Below are 21,086 nucleotides of genomic sequence, written 5' to 3' on the forward strand. Positions count from 1 at the left end.
ACACTAAACACCAGTAGAGTGCTCAGGAGGACATCAAGGTTTGAAAACTACGGAGACCTAACTAGACGATTAACCCAACTGGGGACCTTGAAATGAGCCATCTGAGGGCAGGGGGAAATACAGTATGTTCAGTTTTAGATATACTGGATTTGAGATAAAAGTGGGACATCCAGAGCCTTTAGGTAACTAGATACACAAGGCAACAGAGAGTAAGTTATCTAAGAAAATAACAGAGAAAAAGTCCACAACTAGTCCTGAGGTACACTTATGAATGAGCATAGGAGAAGGGAAAATAAGTGAACCCACTGGAGAAGCCAAATGGCAGGAGGACCACTGTAATGGAATCCAAGATAAGAAATGATTTCTGAAAGCAAAGTTAAGAAAAGGAAGACTTAGACGGGCACGGTGGCTCACGCCTGTAATTCCAGCACTTTGGGAGGCCGAGGCAGGTGGATCACGAGGTCAGGAGAGCGAGACCATCCTGGCTAACACGGTGAAACCCCATCTCTACTAAAAATACAAAAAAAATTAGCTGGGCGTGGTGGCGGGCACCTGTAGTCCCAGCTACTCAGGAGGCTGAGGCAGAAGAATAGCATGAACCCAGGAGGTGGAGCTTGCAGTGAGCCAAGATTACGCTACTGCACTCCAGCCTGGGCAACTGAGCAACACTCCATCTCAAAAAAAAAGAAAAGAAAAAAAAGAAAAAGAAAAGGAAGACTCAGGCTTGGCACGGTGGCTCACGCCTGTAATCCCAGCACTTTAGGCAGGCAGATCACGAGGTTAGGAGTTCGAGACCAGCCTGATCAACATGGTGAAACCCTGTCTCTACTAAAAATACAAAATTATCTGGGTGTGGTGGCGCTAATCCCAGCTACTCGGGAGGCTGAGGCAGGAGAATCACTTGAACCCAGGAGGCAGATGTTGCAGTGGGCCCAGATCACACCACTGCACTCCAGGCCTGGATGACAGAGCAAGACTCTGTCTCAAAAAAAAAAAAAAAAAAAGGCCGGGCGCGGTGGCTCAAGCCTGTAATCCCAGCACTTTGGGAGGCCGAGATGGGCGGATCACAAGGTCAGGAGATCGAGACCATCCTGGCTAACATGGTGAAACCCCGTCTCTACTAAAAATACAAAAAACTAGCCGGGCGAGGTGGCGGGCGCCTGTAGTCCCAGCTACTTGGGAGGCTGAGGCAGGAGAATGGCATAAACCTGGGAGGCGGAGCTTGCAGTGAGCTGAGATCCGGCCACTGCACTCCAGCCTGGGTGACAGAGCGAGACTCCGTCTCAAAAAAAAAAAAAAAAAAAAAAAGAAGAAGAAGAAAAGAAAAGGAAGACTTAGACACACATGCCCCCAACTCCCATAAATACTGCAGCTTCACGGATCATCAGAACAAAAACCAGAATTGGGGGCTACATAGGCTAATTCCCTAAACAGCTCTCCCTTGATTTTTTTTTTTCCTGTAATCAATATGGCTTGAAATAAAGGACACATTTCGAATTTATGCCCTTTTTAAAGTAGTAAGTGAAGGTAAAATTCACTAAATTATATGATAAGGAGCTGCAGATATATCTTTTCAGTTGTATTTGGCTTAATATCAAAACTAACTTGCTTTTTTGTTTTCCTTTTTAGCTTTTATCAAAACTATACAAAAATGGATGAAAGAAAAAAAAAGTAGCCCAAATTCCTGCCAAGTGGCAAGAAAAAGTCAACCCAAGATTCAACTATTGGCGGTACTTAACCTACAAGTTGATAAACCACAGGGAGAAGACTGAGTGGAGTAAACTGGGATGCTAATAAATAAAGCAAGTTTTTTAAAAGGCTGAACCATATAAAATAGTCAACATACAAAAATGTATTTTTCATGTTTCATATGTTCCTTACAAGACTACAAATAACAAGCAGTAATACCTACAAAGAATTTCTGTGCCACTGACTTAATTTTTGTTCATCCTCATTAGCAACTGGCAAAGAGGAAGATGTCTTCCACAATTTACACTTTAAGTATTTGTACACAGCATATCCCTTAGGCACCAAAATACCTACTTTTTCGAGTACATGTGGTCTTCTGTTTCACAGCTGAGGAACACCACCACAGGCAACAGAATTCTGTATGCACCAAGAAAAGGTGGTTGGTTATACGACCCCAGGGAGATCCTGGGGGGTTGGGCAAGTCTCTGCAAGTTGTTGCCACAAAGGCAAAGGCAAATCTTGAACTGCAGGGAAGCAGACCAACTCCCACACAATTGAAAATTCTGCCTTCCCCAATCACTATGTGGTATTTACACTGCCTTTCCAAGAGGATCCCCAGAAAGTCCCAAAGCTACAGCACATATAGGACAAAAGAATGGCTGGGTAAATTCCCATGATGCCAGGGAACTGGGTAGTTTCCAAGGGCAGAGTGTTCCAGAAAAATGCAAATCATTCATGCTTCCCCAAAGAAATTCCAGCCAAATACAGCTGCTATCTTAGAAAGTCTAATACAAAATTGCAGTTTAGATGCTTGGATGAAGGGGTTAGAAGCACAAGGACAGGCAACATGTTCAGAGTCTACAAGGGATTCTAACTTGCCACTGAATATTCTTCCCCTTCATCCCCATTTCATATCACCTCTGAGAAGATTCCCTGTGTGTGCGGAGCATGAAATCTATGTGTCTGCTGCCAACGTGACACCTTTTCAGCGATTTTGGGGTCTTGAAGACCTTTACCTTTTTTTAAGTTTACATAAGAATTAAAATGCCTTATTTTCAGTATTTCAGTGTTTGTCACTTAAAAAAAAAAAAAAAAAAAAAAAAAAAAAACTAGGCCATAAGCATTGGCTCATGCCTGTAATCCCAACTACTCAGGAGGCTGAGGTGGGAAGATCACTTGAGCCAGGGGCAGGCAGAGGTTGCAGTGAGCTGAGATCAAGCCACTGTATTCCAGCCTGAGCAAAAGAGTGAGACCCTATCTCAGAAAAACAACAACAACAACAACAAAAACTTAGTATCATTCAAAAAGAGGCCACTCTTCTCGCCATCCCCTAAACCACGGACTTGCCACAAAACCATGGTAAAAAGTAAAGTTCTTCGGAGTATGAAACAAAGTATTCCAATTTGGCATCTATTCTGGAATTTCTGAACAAAATCTTTTAGCTGTCAGACATATTCAGGTAACTTTCAGCCTTTAATATGATGCTACATTTAGCTGTATAATCCCCCCATCCATTTTAAATTATTTCCTCATTCTTGCTTCCCCAGGTACATATACAGGATTATCAAGGCTTCCTTTAAGGTAATTTCAGTAACAATCCAGAAGTAGGAAAGATGCCTCAGATCCTCTAACCACTCGGTCTCACCAGGATTCTCTAAGTCAAATGTGACCATGCAACAGAAAAGCAGCCATCCTTCTAACAGGATCTCTGTGGCTGGTTCAATGACTCACCTACAGATTATACCCAAATTACAGAATAAATATTTATTTCAAAATATAAGCAAATCCACTGTCAGTTCATAGGCCAAATAAGAAACATCACTCCCAATTATTTATCTTAAGAATAAAAAGCTTTGGGGCCAGGCATGGTGGCCTATAATCCCAGCACCTCAGGAGGCCAAAGCGGGCAGATCACAAGGCCAGGAGTTCGAGGCCAGTCAAGCCAATATGATGAAACCCCTCTCTACTAAAAACACAAAAATTATCCAGGCGTGGTGGTGCGTGCCAGCAGTCCCAGCTATTTGGAAGGCTGAGGCAGAAGAATTGCTTGAACCTGGGAGGCGGAGGTTTCAGTGAGCCGAGATTGCGCCAGTGTACTCCAGCCTGGGCGACAGAGCGAGACTCCATCTCAAAAAAATAAATAAATAAAATAAATATTTATCTTTAATTAAAATCAAAGAGGATGCCTCTAATAAAACAATCTAAAAATTTATGTAACAAGAGTTAAGTGGTATAGTCATTCTTTTAATCTAAACTGTTCTAAATAATATCAAAACAGAAGAGTCAACTCAAAACTGCCATTTATTAAAAAAATCGGAGTTCACAATACCACTTCCCAAGCTTTAGAAGGCTTTCTATGTGAGAAAACAGATCATGGAAATGAAGTTTCACTATTTATAAATACTGCACTAGATTTAGAAGATCCCGGGTTTTCCAAAAGTCTTAGGTTCCACTTTGTGTGTGACCTTATAGCAATTCTAGGCAATATTAAAACAAGTGTAAGACATTTAACATACCATCCCCACAAACACGAAATGCATATCCTTCAAATATAACCAGCACTTAACTATCTAAAGAATGACATTAAAAGTTTTTGAATTCACTAACACTTTTCCAACTGGTTTGTCCTATGCAAATGACTCAAACTTTCAGGCAGGCCCCAGGAAGCAGCACACAAGAAACTATTTAATTAAAGATTCAGCCTAATTCCCAGTAGTAAATCACAGGAAATATTTTGTTCCAAAGCAACGTCTCCTCAGTCCTAAAACAGTTAAGTTTTGGTTGATTTGCATTTAAAAACTGGATTTAAGTAAAAAGTCATAGTAAAATTTCTCTTTTATGACTCTTAGAACAGGAGTCTTTCAGATCTGAGAGTGAAACTTGGTTTTAACAAGTAACTCGTTTTTATGAAACTCTAACCAGAAGACTAGTTATGAGTTACAACAGCTCAGGTTGTTTCTTTTCTTCTTAAAATACCCTTTTACTCAAACTGAAAATGCACTTGCTGTAATCCGACTTAAACCAACTGACATTACACCTGAAACATTTACTCATTTGAGAAAAGCAGCCTACTCCAAAGCAAAGCCCCATTAGGCTCCCACTGGGAGCTGCCCAAGGGCCTCCAATTCCAGACAGATAATTTAACAGGTCTCCTAGCTCTGGCAAAGAAATTAAAAAAAAAAAAAAAAAAAAAAAACTAAATTATTCTTGCATTTTTCAAAGAATCAGAACAAGAACCTGATAAAATGGTTGTAAAGATGATTTAACATCAGAATCTATTTTTTAAAAACCTAAATCTTAAAAAGTGTAAGTCACATTCCTAGTTTAACACTCTGACAATGCCATTTGAGACGCAAAACTAAAAATATCCCAAAACACTGCCTTTATCTTTAAAGAAAGGCACTCCAGCAAGTTGAAGTAGGTTGTATCCATTTCCAAGGACTGAAGAATGGTGTAAGTACACACTGTACTTTGAATGCAAAAAAAGGGGGGGGAATATTTTTTTTTAAATGGCTAATACTCTGTAACAGTTGAAGTGGAATTGATAGATGAGCAAGTAAGTACTTAAATTCAAATGTTAAGTAAAACAAGATTTAGCAGACAATTTCGATTTTGTGACTTAATAGAATATATGCCGAGCTTAAAGGTAAGAAGGCACTTTACCTTTTTGAAACACTTGGTAAAATTGCATGCAATGCCTCGTAATGAAGCGATAAGTGATACCTTTACTCTAAAACACACTTTGGAAAAAATAAAATGAATCTTGAACTCCTTTCCTTCTCCAGGAACTTCAATATGGTGTGAGTAACTTAACCTCTTTGACACGCATTAACCACAGGGATGATACTGTATGTAAAATAACCTTGGTGTTAACAACTGCGCAGCTAAGACCAATCTTTTATTATGCTGTGGAGTCAATATGAGAGGCAAGGAAAGGTTTGTTTAAAAAGATGTTTCGCTCGGCCGGGCGCAGGGGCTCACGCCTGTAATCCCAGCACTTTGGGAGGCCGAGGCGGGCGGATCACGAGGTCAGGAGATCCAGAACATCCTGGCCAACACGGTGAAACTCCGTCTCTACTAAAAACACCAAAATTAGCTGGGCGTGGTGGCTCTTGCCTGTAATCCCAGCTAGTCGGGAGGCTGAGGCAGGAGAATCGCTTCAACCAGAGAGTCGGAAGTTGCAATGAGCCGAGATCGCGCCACGGTACTCCAGCCTGGCGACAGAACGAGACTCCGTCTCAGAGCGGGGATGAAAAAAAAAAAAAAAAAAAAAAAGGTGTTTAGCTCAACTAGACAGCCTTTACAGCAATTCCGCCACCGGTGACAGTGAGAAACTGTCAGCTTGGGGAGGCCGCGCGGCGACTGGACCCCGCCCCCGGGAAGCCTCCCCGGGGCCGAGGCCACCCCCCCGCCCCGGGCCTTCTCCTCGGAGTCGGGAAATGCCTGCCCCCACGCTAAGTCTCTACTGGCCACTCTCTATAAGGCAAAAATGGCAAAAATCCTCATTTGAGGCATCGCTCCCTCGACGCCCATCGCCACTCCGACTCCCTCAAAAAATTGGTCGCAAAGCCCCCCGCCTGGTCCCTCATCTGGACCTCCATTCTCAAGAACAGGGTGGCAAGGCAGGAAAAGACGCACACTTCCCAGCCCCCGGCCCCCGAGGGCAGCCTCTGTGTTTCTCAATAAAGCCTCCTACCAGGGGCAAGACCAAGTTCGGGCGCTTCCCCTCGTGGAGAAACGCTGGCCCCACGGCTCCCGGCCCGGACGCGCTGGCCCTTTAAAGGCGCGGGCTTCCTGCGCCCGGGGCCCCTCCCACGCCATCGCCACCGCCCGCGCCCGCCCCCGCCGAGGGTCACACTTGAACTTTAGCTCGCCCAGCGCAGCCAGGCGCCGGCGCTCCGCAGGCGGTGGCCGCCCCTTCGCACGTGTCGGAGGCACCACCTCGGGCTCGGGACGCCCGGCCCCCGGCACTCGAGGCCACTCCAGAGAAAACCAAACAAAGCAAAATGCGCACCGCCTCCAGAAACTGCCCGGCTGGCCCTGCACCGTCCACGGCCGGTCGCGCCCTGCCTGTCCCCTCCACCTGCAGCCCGGTCCCGGGACAGGGAGAGTCCGGGGCCCCTCGCCGCGCCCTCCCCCGCCGCGCCCGGCGGAAACAGCTCCGCAGCGCGGCCGGAGAGGACCTGCCCTCCCCCCGCGGAGGTCCGGGAGGGAAGGGGCAGTCGAAGCAGTCAGCGCGGGCCGGGGGAGTGCCCCTCCCAGCGAACCCGTTTCTCCTTTCACTGGCAAACTTTTCGGCCGCTGATATCCACTTCTTGGCGCACTTTCTTTACTTAGTTCCTCGACGAGCCCCTTTTCGCGTCCCACGCGAACTCTTGACTGGCGCGCGCGCACACCTACTGCCGTCCCCGACCGGACCTGGGCGAGGTCACCGCGACCACCGCTTCTCGCCCGCCCTCCTGGGAACGCGCTGCCCTCCTGGCCCGCACCTTCAGGCCGAGCAAACCTGCACAGCTGCGCCCTCGCCTGACCCACCGCGCCCCCAAGGTCCGGCCGCGCGCCGAGACCGCTCACCTTCCAGCCCGCCGAGCTGTTGCTGTCACCCTTATCCTTGAAGTAGGGCACGCTCTTGACCATCCACTCGTAGATCTGCGACAGCGTCAGCCGCTTCTCCGCCGAGCTCTCGATGGCCTTGGTGATGAGGTCAGCGTAGGACAGGTTGCCCCACGCGTTGCGGCGGGACGAGCTGCTCTTGCGCGGCTGCCCCGCGAGAGGCCCAGCGGCAGCGGGGGGCACTGGCGGGTGCTGCGACAGCGGCCCGGGCGGCGGGGGCTGCGGCGGCGCTGGGTGCAGGCAGCCCGCCTCCGGGCCTTGGAAGTCCCCGCACAGTCCCCCGGTGGCGGCCGCGGCGGCCGCCGCCGCCACCGCCGCCGCCACGGAGCCGGGTGCTTGCGGAAAGTCCTCGCTCTCCTCCAGCAAGCTCAGGTTGCTCATGAAGTCGGCGCTGACAGCGGCAGCCGAGGCCGAGGGCAGGCCCGCCGCGGCGTCGGGGTTGGCAGCCGCGCCGCCCGACGGCGCCGGGCTGGAGGTGGCCGAGTTGGACTGGCTAAACTCCGGCCTGGGCAGCGGCCAGGTGCACGAGCGCGGCCGGGGCAGCGGCTCGAAGTCCGGGTCGATCTCCACCACCTGAGGCGCTTCGGCCATGGTGACCCCCGCCCCTCCCCCAGCCGCGGGAGAGCCAAGAAGGGGAGAACGCAGCACGGGGGCCGGAGGGGGAGGGGGCGCGAAGAGACGGTCCGAGATTTGGGGGAACGAAGCCGGTGCGGCGAGCGGACGGAAACTGGGAGGAAAGCGCGGCGGAGTGCAAGCGCGAGCCCAGAACTTAACTTCGCCGGGCCATCCACATCGAGGCTCCTCAGGGTCCGCCGCACGGACTGGACGGCTGGCCAGAGCCGCCGGGCCGGGGCAGAGCCTGCGCCGCGCTCCAGCTGACAGGGCCGCGGACGGAAGGACAGACGGATGCCGCGGGCCGCTCGCTCTCCCCGGCTGCGCGCCCGCTGCGCTGCTGCCTGTTGAATGTGGCGGCGGCAGCAGCGGCTGCTGCGACTACTAGGCCGCCCGACTTACGGGATCTGCCGCCGCTCCCCGCCCGCGCCGGCGCGCGCGCCGGCCCGCCCCTGACCGACAGCCCGCGCGGCCAATGGGCATGCGGCACCGCCGCCTGGGCAGCCAGTGGGCGCCGGGCTGGGCGGGGCCCGGTTTTCCACGGGGAGGCGGCGGTGGGCTGGTGGGGGGTAGTAGGGTGTTTTTCTCTTTCACACACTCATCTCCTTTTTTTTTTTTTTTTTTTTGGATCTCTATTATTTTCTGGTAATTCTCGAGTGTTTCTGTGATTCTCTCGCCTTCTCAGTGTTTTGATTGCTAGGAAGCAAAGCAGCGTGGAGGCGGCGGCGACACTTTGTTTACTACGGAGGAGCAGAGCCGAGTACTCTGGAAGCCCGGGTGGGAGGAGGCGCTCGCTGCGCCTTGACCTCTGCTGCGGGCCCAGCCCGGCGGGCGGACAGGGCAGGGGGCCGGGGACCCGGGGCGCGGGGTGGGTGGGTGGAGGCGGCCGCGCGGAATTCTACTCAATCGTTCCCTCCTGGCTCCACCCACGATGTCTTTGCTAAACGACGTGGGGAATCGGTGGATTTTGTTTTGGTTTAGTGTTTTCTTTCGCTGCGATCTGTCAAGTCCTCCGGCCCGCTCACGGGCTGCACACGACCACCGCCCCTGGCGCCGCGGGTCCTGCAGTCGAGTCCGCGCTGAGAGACCCTTCTCCGCGCCCGGTGCCCACCTGTCCGCACCCCCAGGCTCAACCTGTGCCATTCGGTCTAGCCAGAGGCGCGTCACCCAGCCGGGCAGCCCCCAACCGGATTCACTGTATTCTTGATCTTTTTTAAAAGGCTAGAAATGAGGAACAGGGGCCCCGGCGCGAGGAGGAGATTCTCCCGCCTCCCCGCACACACGGATCCAAAGGCACCCGCGACCGCATGCCCTCCGTGGGAACCTCTTCCCCTGGGCGGGAATCTCCCGCTTCGTCCACTGAGTCCAGGGCCGGCAGCGAAGGGCTCAGGAGCGCAGTTAGCGAGAACCAGGTCACTTTATTACTTACCCCTAATTAAATTTAACTGTTTGTTATTTCTTTTTTATTTACAACGGAAGTGATCGGGTGTTAAGTTAAAACGCAAGGGCGGGGGATAGGACCAAAGCCTTGGGGCGCAGCCTGCCCCATCCCCAAGTTCCTTGAGGCTACTTGCTGTGTGCGTCAACCAACCCCCCACCCACACCCCACCTTTCCTCGTCTGAGCTGCAGGTCCAGGACATCCTGTCGAGGATCAGTGGGGCCAAAGGTAGGAAGATAATGGCCCTTGTGTCTCAAGCAGAAGAAACAGTTTTCCAGTTTTGTTTTGTTATGCTTTTGCTTTTTTAGGAAGAATATGGAAGGCATTTCCTTTTAGAAAGATGGGAACACTTAGGATGGAAGATGGACAATAGGGTTTTAAATATCTTGTCCAAAAGGACAGCTTCCAACTCTTTTTTTTAATTCCCCTTTCTTTCTTACAAGTAATTCTGCAATGGAAAAAGTGGCATCTAGAGAAAATTAGTCTGTTGGACAAGAGGTTGTTGAAAAAATAGAAAAGAGGGGAAAAAGGGGAAAATGAGGCCTCTTACAAAAGTTAAAAAGATTTAGAGATCTGTTTCTTCATTTATATTCTAACTATCGTCTCTGTAGTCTGGGCTCCTGTTTCTTCATAATCCATTTATCACAATAGCTTCTTGCTGATACTGGGGATGGGTGGGGTGGGGAGCCTGAGCCGGATGGATTGGGGACGGGCGGAGGCTGGTTCCCACCCTCGTCTTGTGGTCTCTTCACGTTTACTAGCAAATTTGGACAATCTGGGCCTCCTCTGCCAGCCGCTAGGGGACCTCAGTAACCCAGATGATGAGCTCAAAGGCAGGCCCCAAAGTACAGCTGTTGCTTCCCCCATCCTTTCCAATTACACTCTGCAGAAGCAGCCCCTGATCCAGACAGCCGCACCCTAAAAATAGGCGGTGCCCTAGTGGATAATTCTTGGCAAAGGAAGCCAGCTTCAAATTTGGCCTTGCCTTCATTTCTATTCCGGTTTTTCAGGGCGTCAATCAGAGAAGAATATTTATTTGGTTAAAGGAGTCTTCCTACAGACTTTCCCCAAATCCTTGAAATCTTTGAGGCTCTCCTGCCCAATTATTTCTTCAAATGTGATGTGATAGTTTACTTTTATTTGGTCTTTCTTTAAAAAACTTGACGAGGCAGGCACAGAGAACCTATAATACCAATGTCCCTGACACATAGGTCCAAAGGATTAAAAATATATATTGAAGGGTTTTTACAGCTAACCACCACACTGTTGTATCTAAATATCAATTTACTGAACCCCAGGATGTTGTTGAATATTTCACTTGTTTCCAGTCTTTAGCTATCACAGACTATTCTGTAAGAAATAACCTTGCATAACTTCATTTCATGTCTGTAGAAGTATATATACAGGAGGAGTTTCCAGAAATGAAAGTCATTGAGTCAGCAGGTATACCCATTCGTAATTTTGAAAGGCACAGCCAAATTGCCCTCCACAAGGGTTATATCAAGCTAAACTTTCTTTTCCATTAGACCCACAGAATGTTAAACTTGAAAATAAATTTGGAGATCACCTTGGTGACCCCCTTTAACTTAGAAACTAAGAGAGGTGCAGAGAGGCCGATTTGCCCCAGCTCCCATAATAAAAGGGGTGATGCCAGGGCCATAGCTCTAATTTCTTGCTTTCCTATCAGTAACCTTCTCAAAACAGATGGAAAATTATAAATATCCTGTAATCCCACTATAACAATAACCATTATAACTTCGTGGTGTATTTCCTTCCAGTCAACGCGCAGATCTTAGTAATCATAGTTAGACGAACTCCACTGAACCAAATCAAGGTTTGAATTAAAAGACCAAATAGACCGGGTGCAGTGGCTCGTGCCTGTAATCCCAACACCCTGGGAGGCCGAGGCAGGCAGATCACCTGAGTTCAGGAGTTCCAGAACAGCCTGGCCAATATGGTGAAACCCCATCTCTACTAAAAATACAAAAATTAGCTGGGCGTGGTAGCGGGTGCCTGTAATCCCAGCCACTCAGGAGGCTGAGGCAGGAGAATCCCTTGTACCCCGGAGGCAGAGGTTTCATTGAGTCAAGATCACACCACTGCTCCAGCCTAGGCTACAGAGTGAGACTCTATCTCAAAAAAATAAAAATAAATAAGTAATAAGAGATCAAGAAAACAGACATAAAACAATGATAGTGATAATAAGATTGAAAGAAGAGATTACAAAAGAAGTTTTTTGGTTTTTTTTTAGTCAAAAACGTAAACGTTGCCGTCTCTGAAGGGTGACCAAGTATTTAGGTCATCCCTGGTTCTGCTTAAGAGAAAAAGTTCTTTTCTCCTTCCTTGTGTTTTGTGGTTGCAGCTTGCTTTGAAGGCATTTTCTACTGATTATCACTCAGCTGCTGCATGTGTCTGAACTGGGAAGAAAATAGGGAAGAAAAATGTCTCATGTCAGGTAAAGACAATTAAAATGAAAAAGGAAATTTATCCTTATAAAGCCCATCTCACAAAACTATGTGATGTTCTTTTCTGGGCCTGGTTTTCAGGGTAACTATTGCCTCGTCCTTAACAGGAAGACTGAGGGATGGTTCCCTTTGATCAATTCCCAGGCAGAAATTTCTACATTTACCCCTCAGTAACACATGATGGATGTCTGGTTTAAATTTTTATTTGTCGAATAGATAATTTAAATTCTATTTAATGAGTAAGTGAAAAACTTAGATGCTGATTTTTCAGTCAGGGCACTTCACTTCGTATTTCACATTCCCTTTCCCCAACAGCTCTCTGTTTCCAAACCTTTGTCTGAATTATTAGGAGGTACTGCTATCAACCTGAAACAGCCTTTCTTCACTTAGCCCATAGAAAGTAATAATCTGAAAAATATATATATATAGCCTCGGGTCTTTAAACCAATGTCCTGAAAGCTGGCATATTAACTGGTCGCTGTAGTAAGATTAGAAGTAACCATTCGTTTCTCTTAAGGGATCATTTCCTTTGGGTTTTGTCACTAATTCCACAAATATCTACAGAGCACCTCCTACATATATGCCAGGTGCTGTGCATCTTAGAGTCCATTGTTTTGATGGAAAATTCCTTGAGATCCAAAATGGTTTATTTTCCCTGATACGATATTTGCTATCAGAGTTAAGAACGCTGTTCTTTTCAAATCAGCAATGCAGAGTGACAATGTTTATTTGGAGAAATTACAAAAAAAATGTTTTCGATAGATAAAAGAAATGCTAAGGCTGGAAAAATCGAAATATAGTCACCATTTTGGAGGAAAATAATGAGATGAGGTGGAAAAGATTTAAAAATGCACCGTCCACAGGCACTGGGAGTATGAGTTCTGACCACTAAGCCTCAGGGTCGGGATGATCTAATTACAAACAAACAAAAGACGAGACTACTTCTGGTTATCTGTCTGCTAACCTGTAACAGAAGGGAAGCAGTGAACCACTTCTTTTGTCAATTCTGTTGTGAAGGGCCAGTGTTTGTCAACTTCAATAAACTATTCCTTCACTTTATGTATTAGTGAGAGACTACTTGTGGGTCTCTGTAGGAATACTAACACATATTTGTAGATAACCTAAATGACCAACGATACAGAATGGTTAAATAAATAATGGCATATCTATAAGGTGGAATTTTACACAGCCATTTAAAATAAAATCTTTGGGCTGGGCAGGGTGGCCCACACCTGTAATCCCAGCACTTTGGGAGGCTGAGGCGGGCGGATCACTTGAAGTTAGAAGTTCCAGACCAGCCTGGCCAACAAGGTGAAACCCTGAAACCCTGTCTCTACTCAAAATACAAAAATTAGCCAGGTATAGTGGTGCAAGCCTGTAGTCCCAGCTACTAGGGAGGCTGAGGTGAGAGGATCACTTGAACCCAGGAGACAGAGGTTGCAGCGAACTGATATCATGCCACTGCACTCCAGCCTAGGCGACAATAAAATAAAATAGCCTTCCCAAGCCATAAAGGGGATACACATTCGAATTAAAATTCTTTCTAATTTTGAGAACTCATAGAATTGCCATAACATTAATGATGGTACATGAAATTCCAAATTCTCTGAATGTCACAAATCTGAATCTTACATTCATGTTTGAAATACAATGTGTTTTCACTATTTTATTTCTGTTTCTTGTCATATTAAAGCTCTTAACACACTTCCAAAAAAGGGGGGACATATGTATTAAATAAGAAAATGCTGCCATGTCGAACACAGATGGTAGAACGTTTCTGGCAGAAAGGAAGTTTAACAAGGCATTTAACTTATTTACTTGGAAAACTAATATGCATGAATGTTCAAGTAAAGCAGTAAGAAATTAATTGCTGTTTTACAATAATCAGTTTTTCCAATCTAATCGCCCTATTTCCATACCATGATAGCAGAGAAAGGGAGTCAACTGTGATTGTAAATAAACTACTGACTAAGAGAATCCAGGATAGGAATGAAGGAAGAAACTGTTAGCATTTTATAGTAACTAACCAAGTTGCTTGTCATTCGTTGATAAAAATCAATAACAAGAGGTAATAACTGTGTAGTCAGAGTACATGTGTTTTCCATATGGTACCTACAGTCACTGACTGTCAGCTAGGGTATAAAAACAGGAGGCAAGAGTTTATCACATTTCAGATTTGGCTGACTCACAGGGCCCACCCATATGCAAAGTCTACTCTGGCAGAGAGTCAACATAGATGAATAGTGAGTATTTCCCTGGGATATCAGGTTTCTACTTTGTGGTGAATACAGCCTTTAAAACACACTGAAATATTCTATATTCTAAGGTTTAACATTTAAAAATGGAATTCCTAATTAGCTGATTACTGATATAGTGCTGGAGGAAAGATTAATTTGTCTCGTGTGATGCCATGTGTACTTTAAATAATTTTGTGTTTCAACAACAAACTGAAAACAGAACATTTGACGGCTATGTTGCATGCCTGAGCTCTAGAGCATTCCAACCTGGAAAAATTCTTTCTATAATCCAAGACTAGGCTCCGGAAGCTCTCTTCCTCATTTTTCAGATTTACAGATCATCTGACACAAGATGAGCTATAAGTCAATAAATATACATGTAAGTCTGCTTTCAAGATGTTTTCAGTTATAAACTGTAAATCGTTTTTCACCCAGAATGAGAATATACACATGAAAGTTTTCTTTATGCTCCAGTGTTAATAAAAACTGCTTTTTTTTCCAACAATAACTATGGACCAAGCACTTTACAGCTATTATCCAAATCAGTCCTCCAAGCCACCCAATAATATAAGAGTTATTATGACTCACATTTTACAGAAATTGAAACTAAGGTACAAAGAGCTAAGAAACTTACCTGAGGTCTTATCTTAGAAGCTTATCTAATTATAATCAGACTTCTTATCCAAATTCAGAGTTCATCTCCTGTTTAACATGACACTTTCTGCCTCTATAAAATGTTGGGTTTTTCTAGAGGACAAGAAATGGAGAGGTTAATTTAAGGTTTCAATTTTTTTTTTCCAGAAAATTGACATTTGGACTTTTTTGGGGGGTAATCTATGTCAGCAATCATCTCTGCCTAAAGCCAATTCAGTTTATGTTAATGATAGAAGCCCAGAGACAGAACATAAATAACAATAATAATGCTGATGTTTGCATGTGTATAAGACAAACCATGCAGGGGATTTCAAGCCATTAGCACTTGCTTATTTAAACAACCAGCCTAAGACCATATACAATAAGAGCAGCCAGCTCTTCCAGAATGGTTGGTTTATCTGGAACTCTTTCCAAATCTCTCCTTATCCTGAAAAAAGGCACATCAAACCAAGTTCAACAGCCATATTGAGTTCTATCTCCATCCAAAAAAAGGGACTAGCATTGGATGTTTATCAAAAAGCCAGTCCTCAGCTGAGTTTCAGAAGCTTGGAGTTAGATTAGAACAAGTGAACATGTATTTTACAGTTCAGACGGTGGGCCTTATTCCAGTAATATGTAACCCACCCCACTCCCTGGACCTCCTGGGGAATTCGGCAGAGCCATAAGGTTTACTTTCATGAGGCGATAAACTAAAGCAAACAAACAAAGCCCTTATGTTCCTCTCTATTTCAAAGTTGGCTTCAAAGTTGAATTGCAGAGTGTCCCTCTCTCCCACCAAGTGGGCATAAAATATCAGAAATATTTTTAAAGCACCTTTAGAAAAAGTTACTGCATCAGACATGGTGGTGTGCGCCTGTAGTCCCAGCTACTCGGGAGGCTGAGGCAGGAGGATCACTTGAGCCCAGAAGTTCGACATACCAAGACCTTGTCTCAAAAAAGAAAAACTTGGCTGGTGGCTGGGCAAGGTGGCTCACACCTCTAATCTCAGCACTTTGGGAGGCGGGGGCAGGAGGATCACTAGAGGTTAGGAGTTCAAGACCAGCCTACCCAACATGGTGAAACCCCATCTCTACTAAAAGTACAAAAATTAGCCAGGTGTGGTGGCACACAACTGTAATCCCAATTACTCGGGAGGCTGAGGCAGGAGAATTGCTTGAACCTGGGAGGCAGTGAGCCGAGATCGCACCACTGCACTCCAGCCTGGGCGAGAGAGTGAGAATTCGTCTCAAAAGAAATGGGGTGGAATCAGGTGTCAGTGTACCCAGTTTTCATGAAAAGCATAAGTAAAACTTCCTTCAGCTAAGCGTTGTGGTTGTATTCTCTTTCCTTCAGCCTCACATCACAGAGAAGCATGGAAAGCCCCCATCAATCACAGACAAGAGGCTAGCCCTAGTCAGAAGAGCTTATCTCCGGCTACTTTCCTTTCAGGTGGGAACAGTTGAAATTGCCACTAAATCACAAAAGGAAAATCACTCCTTGGTGTTTTTCCATCTCCAGGAGATGTGCTAGTTTTAATGGCCCATTGGCCATTGGCCTGTGCATCCACTGATGTTGGCATCCGTAGATGCTGAAGATGAACGCCAACCATTATATGATAACCCAGTAAAACAAAACCAGTTAAGCATCTCAATATATTATCTCTCTTCTTTAATGTCTACGTATTTGACTCATGATTTGATTTTCTCTTTTCATTGTAGACATAGCCAAATTAGGAGCCTGACAGAGGTCTGGGGAAGTAGGGTGGAGAAGGAAAAGAATGCTTCCCCCTCCTGGAGGGCTAGCATTAGGAGATATTCCTAATGTAAATGATAAGTTAATGGGTGCAGCACACCAACGTGGCACATGTGTACATATGTAACAAACCTGCACGTTGTGCACATGTACCCTAGAACTTAAAGTATAATAATAAAAAAAAAGAATGCTTCCCACTCCCTGCTGTCCTCTGGACACGACAACACACCCTGAGTCCCTTGGTCATCTCCAGCCATGACTGGGGTGAGGAGAAGGCAATGGGAACACAGGGGCTCTTTACAGATCATAGCAACCCCTCATCAAGTTTGCCATGATGCTGGTCCTATATGCAAAATATGATAAAGTGAAATCACAAACAGATCTTCCAAGAAAAGCAGAAAATCAACAACGCATGATCAACTAGAACCTCTTTTATTCCCTAAGTAGTGTTCCATTTATTTTGTATTTTGAATTTTTATTTTGGTATGACTTGCCACCTACATACCTCAAAGAGGTATTGTAAGGATTAAAATAATGTCTTAAAGCACTTTGAAACAGGGATAAAATGTTTGTTCTCTGACATTAGTACAACCTCGTGGGTAGGTTTTTGTTAGTATACAAATTACTTTAACTCTGGTAAATACGTGATTTCTAAATCACTGATATTTGTTCTAAATTGTACCACAGCTTCTCCACATCCACGTGTTAGGCACATTGGTTGCCAAATCCAACCGGTCCTTTGTGAATTTAGAGAGGATATGTATAAGCATGGCACATCGTAGCAAGAATTTAGGAAGGCCTCTAATCTCAGGGATTGTTACTACCTATTCATGCCCTACAGCTTTGAGGGTTTTTGTTGTTGTTGTTATGGTTGGTTTTTTGGTTTGTTTTTTCTAGAGACAAGGTCTTGCTCTGTCACCCAGGCTGGAGTCACAGTGGTCCGATCATAGCTCACTACAGCCTCAAACTCCTGGGCTCAAGTGATCCTCCCACCTCAGCCTCCCTAGGAGTGAAGACTACAGATGCTTGCCACCATGCCCAACTATTTTTTAAATTTTTTGTAGATATGGGCTCTCTCTATGTTGCCCAGGCTGGTCTGGAACTCCTGGCCTTAAGCCCCATCTCAGCCTCCCGAAATACTGGGATTACAGGTGTGAGCCATCGCACCTAGCTGCTATGAGTTTTACATGGAAGTAAGTTGAGAATTTTGAACCTTTGATCCATCTTTTTATATGATCTGATATGCCAAAACTTTGCTAGAAAAGCTTTAAAAATCCTCATATTATTCTTGATAGTCTCAGCAGGCAATTAAAAAGCAGTTAAAAATAAAATTAGCTGACTCATTTCAGGAGTTTAGCTGACAATGGTACTGGTAGCTTCAGCTTGACAGATAATATTATCATAGAAAGCAGCACAACAACGTTAACAATCATGCAAATTTCTCTAAAACAATTGCAAAAGAGAATTGATACAATGTATCCTTTGATTTTCTGTGGCTCTTCTTTTGGACAAAATTCTCAAAAACTGAACCCACTCAGACACCCCAAGGCTTTTTGTAAGAGTTAGATGTTGCTTTAAGAAATATAAAAACTGGGGCTGGGCTTACTGGCTCACACCTGTAATCCCAGCACTTTGGGAGGCTAGGGTGGGAGGATCATTGAAGCTTGGGAGTTGAATTAAAAAAAAAGAAAGAGGAGGAAGAAGAAGAAAGAGAAACAAATATTGGAGACAAGTGACTGTCTCATAAAAATTTTAAAATCTTAACAAAATTAACTCAAATAAGAAAAGCAAAACATATAGAACAGCAGTAACAACAAAAAGTAGATGACTTGAAGGGAACTGAAATATAATGGCTTCTAAGTCTGGGATCTGTTTTTCTGGTTTTTATTTCTTTCTTTTTTTTTTTTTTTCTTTTTTTTTGAGACGGAGTTTCGCTCTTGTTGCCCAGGCTGGAGTGCAATGGCGCTATCTCAGGTCACTGCAAACTCCGCCTCCCCGGTTCAAGCGATTCTCCTGCCTTAGCGTCCCGAGCAGCTGGGATTGCAGGCACCTGCCACCACACGCAGCGAATTTTTTGTATATTTAGTAGAGACGGGGTTTTGCCATGTTGGCCAGGCTGGTCTTGAACTCCTAACCTCAGGTGATCCACCTGCCTCAGCCTCCCAAAATGCTGGGGTTACAGATGTGAGCCACTGCGCCCAGCCGTGATTTCTTTTTTTAAGACTAGTTAAATTCTTATTTAGGAAGAACGCAATAGCCTAATTTTAATGTTCACTTTTAAAATTAAAAAGTACTCATGTCTTTTCATGTAGACGAATTATTTCTAACAAGGCAGATTCTGCAGTTATTCCTAGATTAGTTATTCTTGGCAGTTGTACTGTAAAACCACGTGTCAACTATGTGTACACACGATAATTCTATTAAAAGATATCATAAATGCCACCTTATTTTCACAGCCCAATTAAAACATACAACAAATTTAGTCACTAATAAACAAAAATTGACGAGAACCATGGAAATGTCTTAAATTAGAAACCAGGAAAACCTGAAATTTAAAAACAAAAGAAGCTGCTAAAATTACACAGTCAAGGTAAAAATTTATATTGTAAATGTTACCAAAAAAACATTTAAAGGTGTGAAAGGGTTTTATTTTTTTCTTAATTAGCAAGGACATTCTTAGTTCTACCTTTGGTGATCAATTCTTAAACAGGTCATAATGAAAGCATTATATTTTATTTTTATTTATATTTTTGAGACTGAGTTTCACTCTTGTTGCCAAGGCCAGAGTGCAATGGCATGATCTACACTCACTGCAACCTCTGCCTCCTGGGTTCAGGTAATTCTACTGCCTCAGCTTCTCCTGTAGCTGGGATTACAGGCGCATGCCTCCACGCCCAGCTAATTTTTTTTTGTATGTTTAGTAGAGACAGGGTTTCACCATGTTGGCCATGCTGGTCTTAAACTCCTGACCTCAAGTGATCCACCTACCTCGGCCTCCCAAAGTGCTGGGATTACAGGTACGAGCCACCGAGCCTGGACTGTTTTTTATTTTTTTATTAAAAAAATTTTTTTTGAGATGCATTTCACTCTGTTGCCCGGGCTGGAGTGCAGTGGTGTGGTCTTGCTCCCTGCAACCTCTGCCTCCAGGGTTCAAGTGATTGTCCTGCCTCAGTCTCCAGAGTAGCTGGGATTGCAGGCATATACCACTGCGCCTGGCTATTTTTTTTTTTTTTTTTTTTCTTTTTTGAGATGGAGTCTCTATCGCCCAGGCTGGAGTGCAGCAGCGTGATCTCTGCTCACTGCAACCTCTGCTTCCGGGTCCAAGTGATTCTCCTGCCTCAGCCTCCCAAGTAGCTGGGACTACAGGCACATGCCACGACACCCGGCTAATTTTTTGTTTTTAGTAGAGACGGGGTTTCACCATGTTGGCCAGGCTGGTCTAGAACTCCTGACCTCAGGTGATCCGCCTGCCTTGGCCTCCCAAAGTGCTGGGATTATAGGCATGAGCCACCGCACCCGGCCATTTTTGTATTGTTAATAGAGACCGGGTTTTGCCATCTAGGCCAGGCTGGTCTAGAACTCCTGACCTCAAGTGATTATCATGCCTCTGCCTCCCAAAGTCCTGGAATTACAGGCATGAGCCACTGTGCCCAGCCTATTTTTTATTTATTTTTATTTATTTATTTGTTTATTTATGTATTTATTTTGAGACAGAGTATTGCTCTATCTCCTAGGCTAGAGTGCAGTGGTGCGATCTCGGCTCACTGCAACCTCCGCCTCCCGGGTTCAAGTGATTCTCCTGCCTCAGCCTCCCGAGTAGCTGGGACTACAGGCGCCTGCCACCACACGTGGCTACTTTTTGGGTTTTTAGGAGAGACGGCGTTTCACTATGTTGACCAGGCTGGTCTCGAACTCCTGACCTCATGATCTGCCGCCCTCGGACTCCCAAAGTGCTGGAATTACAGGTGTGAGCCACCGCGCCAGGCCACTGGGCTAATTTTTTTATGTTTTTATAGATATGAGGTCTCACTGTACTGCCAAGGCTGGCCTAAAACTCCTAGCCTCAGGTGATCCTCCTACCTCGGCCTTCCAAAGTACTGAGATCACAGGCGTGAGCCGCTCTGCCTGGATGAAAAATTATTTTTAAATGGGTCGTGATGGAGATTTTATTAAAATGGTCATAATGGATAAAGTACTTTCTTTTGTCTCCTGGAGCTATTCAAGGGCCTTTCTTGAGCTGGATCACAGAAGACACTTAACTTACCTCCCTCCAGGAGCCCTGTGCCACATTCCCTCTTCTTTTAGCTGGCTGAGAAAAAGAACAAGAAAAAAAGCTAGGGAAATTTTTTTGAATAAGTATTTCTTACTCAATTGAACACCCCAAGCGTGCTGTGGTTCTCATACATACACATGATCATGAGCTCTGATACCCACCAGTGACCAGGCTGCTCCCAGGCGCTCAACTTCTTCCTTTCAATGATACTTGTCATTCTTTGATTGATGTTAGCACATCGAAATTCTTTTTTTCCTCGAGGAACCTGATTATTCTAGTCTGAATTGTGTTCTTCCTCCCCAAGTTCATATGCTGAACGTCTCACCCCCACTAAGGCAGAATATGACTGTATGTGCAGAGAGGCTCTTTGGAA

The 21,086-nt window shown here is 45.3% G+C and overlaps 1 protein-coding gene and 1 long non-coding RNA gene across 2 annotated transcripts in view; both read right to left on the reverse strand.

Moving 5' to 3' along the window:
* Positions 1-8,326, reverse strand: part of FOXO1 (forkhead box O1) — a 112,899-nt gene extending 104,573 nt beyond the window's left edge. Inside the window, exon 1 of the mRNA XM_001088437.5 lies at positions 7,264-8,326. Within this exon, the coding sequence (XP_001088437.2) occupies positions 7,264-7,893 (630 nt within the window). The 5' untranslated portion in view covers positions 7,894-8,326. The remainder of the gene's footprint in view (positions 1-7,263) is intronic.
* Positions 8,327-11,535: 3,209 nt separating this feature from the next.
* Positions 11,536-20,821, reverse strand: LOC114673521 (uncharacterized). Its single transcript, XR_003724267.2, has 3 exons — positions 20,705-20,821; positions 14,690-14,802; positions 11,536-11,770 (listed from the first exon to the last, which is right to left on the reverse strand). It is a non-coding gene; the product is annotated as an uncharacterized LOC114673521 (long non-coding RNA).
* Between the last annotated feature and the right edge of the window lie 265 nt (positions 20,822-21,086).

The sequence above is a fragment of the Macaca mulatta genome, chromosome 17 (assembly GCF_049350105.2).
Source record: "Macaca mulatta isolate MMU2019108-1 chromosome 17, T2T-MMU8v2.0, whole genome shotgun sequence".
Classification (NCBI taxonomy): Eukaryota; Metazoa; Chordata; class Mammalia; order Primates; family Cercopithecidae; genus Macaca; species Macaca mulatta.